The sequence below is a fragment of the Molothrus aeneus genome, chromosome 1, assembly GCF_037042795.1.
Source record: "Molothrus aeneus isolate 106 chromosome 1, BPBGC_Maene_1.0, whole genome shotgun sequence".
Classification (NCBI taxonomy): domain Eukaryota; kingdom Metazoa; phylum Chordata; class Aves; order Passeriformes; family Icteridae; genus Molothrus; species Molothrus aeneus.
The window spans coordinates 129,444,628-129,454,761 of NC_089646.1; the positions used below are offsets into that span (position 1 = coordinate 129,444,628).

A 10,134-nucleotide genomic window follows, 5' to 3' on the forward strand; every position below is an offset into this window, starting at 1 on the left:
CATTAGGAAATTCATTTTTTATCACAGGCTTATGTTCGAATATCTAAGATATTGTGACATCTGGACCAACTTCCAGTGACTTACATATCAGAAATCTACTATACAGCTCCCTCAACTGCTAACATGCTCTAGGCAAGACTCATGATAATGGCCTAAAACCTTCACTGTACTTCTTTACGGATTTTTTGTTGTTGTTTCATTTTCCTATCTTGGATCAGAACAATTCAATCATTCAGCCTAAGCTCTGCAAAACATCAAGCTAACACCTAATAGTTCCTCTGGTAGGTATATTATGTTTGCTGTTTTGCCCCGGACACAGAAGTGATGAAGATGCCAGGTTTGGAAGCTACAACAATTACTCAATGAGTGGCAGAATGTCATCTCTAAGCAGAGATGCTGCCTGTATTTCACCTTTTCCTAACAGGTGCATAATCTGAGCAGGCACAAAGATTCAGCCTCCCTAAGGCTGAATCTAACAAAGAGGTCCGTATAAAATAAAGAGCTCATTTATGCTTCCTTACAGGGCCTGCCTACCTCTGTATTCATGCAAGTCAGTAACCCAAATCACTTGGGCAGTGGATACAGCCTGTAAACTTCCTCTACGATCCTTGCAAAACGTGTCCTAACCAGATCTACTGCACTTTAAACTTGAATAAAATTCTTCTCATCGCAGGCTGTTGTTTCCTTCTACTTTACTTAACCCTTCAAGCCTACACACGGGCCCTCTGTGTGAAGGGCAGCCACAGCAGGATCCCCTCCTCTCCACGGCCTCCTCCCGAGAGCCTCTCCGAGCCATTTCTCGGGATCCCGGCGAGCAGCGCTATTTCGGGCCGCGCCCGTGCGCCAAGCACACAGGAATGCGGCTGGGAGCCCGAGGGCAGCGCTGCGCATCCGCCGGGGCTGCGGCACCGCCACCGGGGCTCCGCCCGGGCTGCGCTCCCGGGAACCGGGCGGGGCGAGGCTGCCTGTCCTGGCTGATCCCGGTGCGCCCCAGGACCGGACCCCGCCCCTGCCCGCAGCAGCACAGGAGGGTTCCGAGGGTCCCAAAGCCGGGCTTGGCGGCCTCAGCCGCCCGGTCCGGGTGCTCGCGGTGGACCCCCGCAGGGTGCTCCGCCGCCGGGACGCGAACCCGCGACCCCGCAGCCCTGGCTCCCGCCGCCCCCCACGCCGGCGTTATGTAACGGCCGCGCGCCGCCATTGGCCAGCGCCGGCCGGGGCGCGCGGGCGCGGGGGCGGGTCCGGCGCGCGCGCACTGCCGGTCCCGCTCCCTCCTCCTCCTCCTCGTTCTCCTCCCGAGCAGCGGCGGCGGCGGGGCCGCGCGGAGCCTCCACAGCGCTCGGCAGGGCCGTCCAGCCCGCATCCCGCACGGGTGAGTAGCGCCGCGGAAGCGGAGCCCAGGGGACGGGGTGGGGTGGGCGGGGGAAGGGGAGCAGGCCTGGCCCAGGGGAAGGGAGGCGGCCCGGCCCGGCCTGCGCGCCACTCGCGGGCCGCCGCTCCCGGCTGCGGCCTCCGTCCGTCTGTCTTTCCGTGGTCGCTTCCCTCCCGCTACGCACGTGGTGGGGCTGCGGCCGCCCCTGCCCCGCCGGGCCCACCCGAGGCCCGTGGCCGCCCCCGGTCCCTGCGCGCCGCAGGCCGGGCCCGGCCGGGGCGTCCCTGGCGGAGCGGCCGCCCGAGCCCTCGCTCCCGGCCGGGGGGGCGGCGGTGCTCGAGCTGCCGTGTGCCTCTGGCAGTGACAGCGGAGACAGCTGTCGGTGTCTAGCTTTAGGACTTGAAACTCCGCTCGGATTCTGGTGACTTACAAGGAAATGACCCCGTGTGAGGTATGGCTGTGCTGCGGGTTTCAGCCTCGCTTCCCGACGGTGCCCGTGCTGCTGCTGCTATGATTTGGCAGTAAAAAATCCTGTTACGATTTGGCAGCAGATTTTTTCCATGTGTTCTATTTCCTACGTGCTCGCGCGTTCTTTATTTGGAGACAGCCGGCTGGTCTGTTGGACTCTGTGAGGGCGTGCCTGATAGGGAAAACAACACTTACCTGCGTTGTGCAATTGAAATTAGTGATTTGGCTTTGTAGATGAACTCATCATTCTTTTAAACGAGCTTTGGGATTATTCGTTTTGTCACTTTCTTAGAATAATAGTAGACTAAACCTTACTTTTCTCTGTTTCAAGTGCATTAATGTAACTTGCAGTATTTAAACTCTCGGATTTTTGGTTTTGGACTTTGTGTCATGGTTGATATTTTTGAGCAAATGTTTGTAGTCGCGTTTTCTTGTCTGTGACTTAACTAAAACCAGCAGTTGCCAAGTACATGAAAGCTCAGTGTGGTTGGCTGTTGTAATGTAGTACTTATCAAAGCACTAAAATACAAAGTAGTATGCAAACACTTTGTGAAAAGAATTCTTTTTTGTTACATCTGAGTATTTTCTGTCAGGAACCGTCTGACTCCTGAACGATTGCTGTAATGCTGATAAAATAGAAGTGAAATAAAACCTACTGTTCCTTCTTCTGTATGTTAAGCTATTGGCAATATATCTTCTTTTTTTTAAATTTAAAGTGGGAATCCAGTGTTCTGATTGAGCCATGCTGTATATAAACAGCATGAGGCCCTGGGTGGGGTGTTCTGGAGTAGTTGTAGCATCCAGTGGAACATGGACTGGCACTTTCAGTCTTACTGACATTGACTGTTGTAGCTTGTGGAAACTGTTGGACACCACATGTATTTCTATCTGCTTGTTAATGGAATTGTTGTTGTGTTCCATTTTATTAGCTGTATGGACTTCTGAACTTTCTTTTAGAGAAACTGGTGAGGGAAGAGGAGGGAACCCTGAAGATGTAGTCTAATACTTCTGCAGAGGGTTACATGGTGGTGTTGGATGCCATGAAAGAGCTGGGCTGCAGCCTCAGAGGTGTCTCTCAATCCACAAGAGCTGTTCTGGGTCTCAGGGCCACTGTTTTGCTCCCATGTTAGGCACTTGTCCAAAAATTCCCACAATACTAGTGAATTTTCACATGTTGTTGATGTTTCATAGAAACTTAATTTTTGTAATGGTTTTTAAGGGCTTTTCATATGTATTTACTAAAGGTCAGTCACTGTTTGGGTAGCATTTTCTCTCCCACTGGGAGGCCACCTGTCCTGATGGGAGGGATTGCCGGGAGACAGACAGTCTGTCTGTCCCACAGGTACCAAACCTGGGGCAAGTGCCCAGGGCACACAGAGGGGCAGTGGCCAAGCAGCTGCCCTCCTGGGAACACTGGACTTTACTGGTTGTCCTGAGAACAATGGGCTTGGCTAGCTGTCCTGTGCTTGGGCAGGGCTGTGCTTCTGAGAGAGCTGCACAACGGAACCGTGCGTGGGCCGTGAGGGACTGGGAGAGACACAAGAGCAGAAATTGGGCTGCTGGGTTATATAACCACATGCTGAATCCTGTTCTCTTGGTGTGCCCAAATCCTGTCGGGTGTCTGCTCTGGGGGTGGGGTAAAGACTGAATTGGGTGTCCTGGTGGCAGTGTGCAGGTGGAGTGCACTGCTGTGGAATGTGATGTCTTGATGCTCCCTGAATTGTGACACTTTTGTCTCATTTTGTCTTCTGGTAAACCTTGTAATGGCATATGGCAATAGCATTTACTTGCTTTATGCTCCTGTGTTAGATACAGTAATGGCTTCTGATGGGGGCAGTCTTTTTTTTTTTCAAGAAATTGTATGCACATAAATGTGGCTGAAAAGCCACCTGTAAAAATCACCTTCAATAAAGATGAGTGACCTATTGTTCTTGGAGTTCCCAATTTCAAAGCAGCTCACAAGCACCTAAAACAGAAGACAATAACACACCTTGGGCAATACTTTGATTTGCCTTTCTTGATACTTGTTTCAAGTTCCAGAGGTAAAGGTTGAGTCTTAATAAACCACAAACAACAAAACCCTTGAATTTTTCAGAACCTTTTGAAAAAAAGAATAAGTTTCTATTAACTGTAAAGGAAACTTTTCATTATTCTGACTATTGAAAACACTTTTCAAAAGTAGAGCTTGAATCTTAGTAGAGGAAGACACCTTAGAATGGCCTAATAATTCTGATGTTTATTTTAAGAATGATACTGAACCCACAGGCTTTACATAGCAAAGAGCTTGAACAGATGTCTGTTGTATTTGAGTTATGGGAGTCGTAGGCCTTGTGGACAGAGCAGATGACTGCATTGTGCTCATGGTTACAGCTCTTCAGTCAGATAGCAGCAGCAGTTTCTCATGTTTGTAGACTAAATGTCTTCTTTTTGTTTGTAGATATGGCTCGTGGACAGCAGAAGATTCAGTCGCAGCAGAAAAATGCCAAAAAGCAAGCTGAGCAAAAAAAGAAACAAGGACATGATCAGAAGGCTGCAGCCAAGGCTGCCTTGATATATACCTGCACTGTCTGTAGGGTAAGAGGAACTGAAGTCAAAATAGTCTTGTAGGGAGAGGTCTGTCTCCTTGCCTAGAACAGGATTTTTAGATTTTATAGTGGAAACTAAAATACTTAAGTGGTTGGCTAGCTTGTTGCTGTAAGAAGAGTTTGCATCTGTTATGTGACTTGCTTACAGATTACTGAGCTGTACTGGTAATTGAGATAGAAAATCTGAGAGGTTGTGTTCAGGTCTGGTTTGGGTGGTTATTTTGCCTTTTGTATTACAGTGGTCTGCATATGCTCTTAGTATAAGATAGAACATGTAAAAAGTGTCCAAGTCTCTATGTGGAAACATCTTTTCTCTGTGATGGAGTTGGCCTGTCTTGGAATCAGTGGTAATGGATGTTGCTGTAGAAAGGAGAAGCGGTGGTGCCAAAAGCTTTAATGTAAGCTTGAGACACAGTAACTTTTGCTAGAACAACTTACTTGACAAGAATAAAGAAATTTGAGTACTAATCAGATTATTCTTTTCCTTCTGGCTGATTTTCCTAAATGCTTCTTTTGGAGCTGAAGGATGAACTTGGTATTTTCACTTCAATAGTCAGTCTCAGAATAGATCTGCCACTTCAAATGTCTTAAATAGGATTCCAAATTGAAGGTTGCTTACTTTAGTACTTGTAACCAGCTCCTCTTGTTGTGAAATCAGGCTGTAGTACCAATCAGTTTGGGCAGTCAATGTCTGCAACTGTGTCATAGCAAAAGTCTGAGATTGCTTGTGCCAAGTAGAGACTCAGTTCATGCCCTATAACTTCTTGGCCTATTGGTAAAGTAAAGAAATGGCTTTCATAAAGATTTGATTCTGTAAAGGATAAATGTTTATCTTTAAGGCGTTGAGAAAGAACATGGTGAGGAGGGAGGTTTTCCACCAGGCCAGCCTGTGAAGTGCAAGATGTGCAGGAAGATACCTAGCCAGACTAACACCATTGATGACCATGCCAAAGCAAGTGTGATTGTAGTGCTTGAAAGCACCTCTGAAAATAGGCAGTTAAATACTCCATCTTACCCTGCAGCTAAATTAGTGGTGCTTCTGGCACTATAGCAGTGTCATCAAGGAGGGAGTTGGCTTCTGGGGAAAGAAAATGAAACGTAGCGGGGATTAGGTTTTGTAGTGTTATTTAACTCTTGTACTGTGCATAAAGTTTAATGTCTCTCTTTAATCAGACTCAAATGCCGGATCCCAAGACCTTCAAACAGCACTTTGAAAGCAAGCATCCTAAGACTCCACTTCCTCCAGAATTGGCTGATGTTCAGGCATAAAGTTGTCTACAGGTCATTACCTTAATTTTTAATTGATTGTCTGAGAAAGATGTATTACAAATTGGTTTTTTTACCACCAACAACTGTGACTTTAAACTTGCTTCAATTCTTTTAATATGAAAACTACTGTAGGTTATAGTTATACCCCTGAACTGTTAAAAAGAGAAGAAAGAAGCAAGCTAGTTCTTACATGGGTGAAATGGCTGTGGCATTTCACTGTGCCCGGAGGTTGTTTTAAAAGGCATTAATGTTATTTCAAATGGTCATTCTTAGGAATATTTCATTATTTAGTTCTTGCTTTGAAATGTTTGTTTTGCTTTGAACAAAATACATAAGTACAATTGATCTGTTACTATAAAACATGTAATGTAAACAGTTGTTTAGTATATTTCCAACAATTGAGCCTTTTTGTTCCTGAAGCTATGCAAGTGAATGCAGAAAAATCTGAATTTCTGTGTTGACTGTAGAAGAGATTTCCCAGTAGGCAGTTGTTAGGCTGTAACTGAAAGTGGTTATAATAAAAGGCTGAAATAAGGTAAAAAGCAGTAGTATGGTATTTCATTCATCAGAGATAAGCAGCATTGTGTAATGGTTCAGCTTAACTGAGTTGTTCTTGTTTTTTATAGGTGAAGTCATGACACCTATTGACTCTTCTACTGTCAGACCTTACATAACAAACCTGCAGCTGCTTTTCTAAAACTGTTGATCAGCAAAAATGAAGGGGCTACAGAAACATTCATATTTTTATGCTGTTCCCTCTTGGGCTTCATGCAAAGACAATTCTGTGTAAATGTACAGTTGTGCCCTATTTGGAAATCCTAAAAAATCAGTCCATACTTGTTATAAAAATTTTTTACAATTGTAATTATATTGATGTTCATATTGTGTAAAATAACTCACTTAATAAAGTAGTACTTTGATTTTACAATATCACAGATTAACTCCTTGTAGAAATTCTGTTTCACCTTTCTGCATTATCTGCCTTATAAAATAATAAAAAGTACAAAAGTGGAATTTTCCCCATCCTGCCAAAACATGAGCAGTATCATTCCACTGCAAGTAATGTACATTACAGTAAATTAATCTTAAAGTGGAGAGGGAAGCTGCTCAGATTTACTGTCTAGTGTGCTGCCTGCTTGAGCCCAGCCACTGGTGGTCAAGCTGACAGCTCAAGGTGCAACACACCCCTGAGCAGCTGCATGAGAATCATGAGACTTCTTCTAAGTTTTTGTCCTGTGTGCTGGAGTCTTAAGTACTGCAAGCCATTTCAGATGGGATTCCTTTACTGTGAGGGATCATGTTCCTTGAAGTCATGCACTGGAGGAGCTCTAGTTATGCTTGTTATCCTTTCTATTTAGGTAGATGGCTGAGGAAGCTTGAGAGGTGGCACGATTGAAAAATGCTTGCCAAATAACAGGTTAAAGCAACTCTGCTCTTAGTTGAAAACTGGATTTTAAAATATTTTTAGTGATATTTTGAGCAGTCAACCACACATGTTCCCCCTCAAATGTGTCTGGTTATTTCTCTATTGAAGGAATATGTAAAATAGCCAGCCATTAATAACCTTCCTTCACAACCAGCTTAAAATAAGCCTGTTGGAAAAGAGCCAAAGTAACTAAAATAATATGGCTACTTAAAGAAATCGGATGTGATTAAAGTTGCAATGACAAGAAAAAGCTGGATAATAACTCTGGCCAAGACCATTTGAGCAGATAAACATAATTACCACTAAAGTGTTCTGGGCTGTGTTATAATCCCAGATGTACAGCACAAAAGTAGTGGAGAAACATGGGAATTGTGCTGGAAGGTCTACTATACAAAATCCCATCTTAGGCATTTTGGAGGGGGCTTAAGAGTTTTAGTTTTTACTCTGCAGTTAGAAGCAGTACTAGAATTGCTGTGATGTGCAGAGTTAACAATGGATGTAAAAATTCCAGCAGTCCAAGTAACCCTTGCTATGCAGCAGGACTATACATCTGACCTTCAAATGGCTTCCTAAAATCTAGGACCATAGTCTCAAAGACTCATTCACTTAAAAGAATGCACTTGGTATTTTATTATATAAAGTCAAAACCTTTGTCTTTGTCCACTCATTTTCTCTTTATTGAACTACTTCTGTGAGACTAGCTTCCTGTCCTCTTTGCTGTGACAGTATCTCTGTAAATACTTACTTTGGCATAAAGTTTCTCTGTATTATAGTCACTCTGGGATAACCTGTATACCACTTAACTTTTATAGATAATGTTATTCTCCTCAGCGTAATCCACTACTGCACTTGTACACCTGACATCAGAATGTAACAATTCATTTTTTTTCTTTAATGTTATCAATACATACATCCTGATAAACTGGCTCCACAAGGCAAGAAATCTGCTTTCAACCTATGTGCTGTATGGGGAAGAGGTACTTCAATGTTCTAATGCTGTAGTTTGTCTAAAAATACGCTGAGTAGAAATGGAAAAGATGTTTCTTGCACTGATTGGTATTTGAGAAAATGGTTTTACTCTGGAAAATGTTTGGGGATGCATCCCTAAAGCTTGGGCCTGAGGTGAAGTAAATGTTCTATTCCTTCAGTTCAGATTGTGTAGCATTAAATAAAAGACTTGTTTCATAAACAATCTCTGTTAATGAGCACTGAAGAGCTGGAAAGCTGCATCATTAGTGGGATGGTTACATTCAGTTAGAATTGTATTTTCAAAACTCCTATGATGCTCAAGTTGAAAATGCCCTCTGAAATGATGGGGTTTATATGTTGGAAGCCAAAGGTGATCCTCAGTTCAGTAAGATCCCCAGCTGCAATAACTGTCATCTTAATTATAGAAGTAAATGAAAGCTGTGACTGAATTGTTATAAAGGCTGTACTAAATGTGGCAATAGCCCTCAGTCAGAGTATCTGCAATACTCATTGTACCTAAAAGATCAGAGGAAGGACTAGTTCTCCATCATCTCTTCCTGATCTGAAAGACAGCACACCCTAGTACCTGGCTAAAGACACAGTTGTGCATTGTAATGTGTCTGATTAAAGAGAATTAAAACTATAAACCATAAAATGTCATATTTCCTGCCTGCTTTTGCTGCACCTAGAAAATTAATTTCCTGGCTGTGACAGCTATGTAACTTGAAGCTATCTAACTGTGTAAGAAAGCAAAATAGACATGGAACGTTTCCTGTATTCCCTTGAGAAAGATGAATTTCTGTGCAGGGTCAGCATTCAGGTGAAGGGCTCTTACTGTATCAGTGTGGACATCAGCTGTCATGGATACTTGTGGAGCAGCTTTAAGAGGGGTTTTGGATTTTCAGAAGCCTTCATCTTCTGGGAATCTCTTTAAGCAGCATCTAAATTGCATTTTAAATTAGGCTTAAAATATTCTGAAAAAAATCTCAGAGTAAAAAGTTAGCAGGTATGGTTATGATGAGGCCATCATCATGGGGACTACTGAGTAATCAAGAACAGTTTTTCAATTTTTGTTACTCAGGCTTATTTCTGTGCCTCTGCTTTTACCTATCTCAGGGCTTCTAGTTTCTTACTGTCAAAAAGCTGTGTGAAAAATCCAAGATAGAAGTTGCAGACAGTTGCCATGTAGCCTTAGGGAAGCAGTTTATGCAGTGCTCTTGAAACATCCCTGGACACCATCCCCTCTGGTTATTTGCTGAAAACACTTCTGCTCAAGTAAGTAAAGTTACTGATCACGGGCTGTTTGCAAACCACATAGCAATGAAGGAATTTGTGACATTTCTATAAACTATACTGATTTATTTTCCCATCTTGATAAGAAGAGCTAATAGGTGGAATGTCTTATCATCAGGTAGTAGGTAGGCTTTCCCATTTTCACAGAAACAAGTTGGGAATTAATGGGCTTTACTAGAAATGTGATTTTCCAGGGTCTGACAGATAAATTTGGTTAATCCTATAGGAGCCATAAGCAAAGTAAAGGTCAGTTTGTGTTTCTGTCTACCCAGCCACTTTCTGCTGTATGTAATTTGGGGGCCTTTGATTTGCCTATTTAGAACCTTACAGGTTTTGGAGTGGACTTTGAATTCAGTTCCAGATCTCACTTTGCACTGCTATTCAGTGTGATTTTGCTCTAGTCCAGACAGTGGGAGGGTGTCAAGTGCTGTCTGGTATTTTTCTGTACGTTTTTAAAATTATTTTGAAATCTTTTAATACATTGTCTGTTGTGTTACAGGTTTTGTATAGATAAGGCACAATAGTGGCTCACTGAAGGAGTTATCTTGGGAGCTTTTAAAGAAAAGTAGATTGGGTTATATGTATGTTTTATAATTCTCTTATGTAGCATTTCACACTGGGGTTCCTGGGAAAGGAGGAATCTGTAGTTGTCCCAACACAGTTATCTAACAGTTCAAGCTATGTCTCAGCTTTTATAGGAAATATGACACAGCTCTCCTCTGAGAACTACTGTCCATTAGATACATAAAGCCAAG

The 10,134-nt window shown here is 43.4% G+C and overlaps 1 protein-coding gene across 1 annotated transcript; it reads left to right on the top strand.

Moving 5' to 3' along the window:
• Positions 1-1,245: 1,245 nt before the first annotated feature.
• Positions 1,246-8,309, top strand: ZNF706 (zinc finger protein 706). Its single transcript, XM_066564910.1, has 4 exons — positions 1,246-1,369; positions 4,275-4,411; positions 5,596-5,703; positions 6,318-8,309. The coding sequence occupies exons 2-3, from the start codon at positions 4,277-4,279 to the stop codon at positions 5,689-5,691; spliced, it is 231 nt and encodes a 76-aa protein (XP_066421007.1). The 5' UTR covers positions 1,246-1,369; positions 4,275-4,276; the 3' UTR covers positions 5,692-5,703; positions 6,318-8,309.
• Positions 8,310-10,134: the final 1,825 nt, after the last annotated feature.

What these genes read in the sequence shown, in the direction of transcription:
- ZNF706 (XM_066564910.1), top strand. Translation starts at nt 4,277, where the DNA reads ATGGCTCGTGGACAGCAGAAGATTCAGTCGCAGCAGAAAAATGCCAAA. An exon ending in ATACCTGCACTGTCTGTAGG is followed by an intron (nt 4,412 to 5,595) that starts GTAAGAGGAACT and finishes CTCTTTAATCAG; the next exon opens with ACTCAAATGCCGGATCCCAA.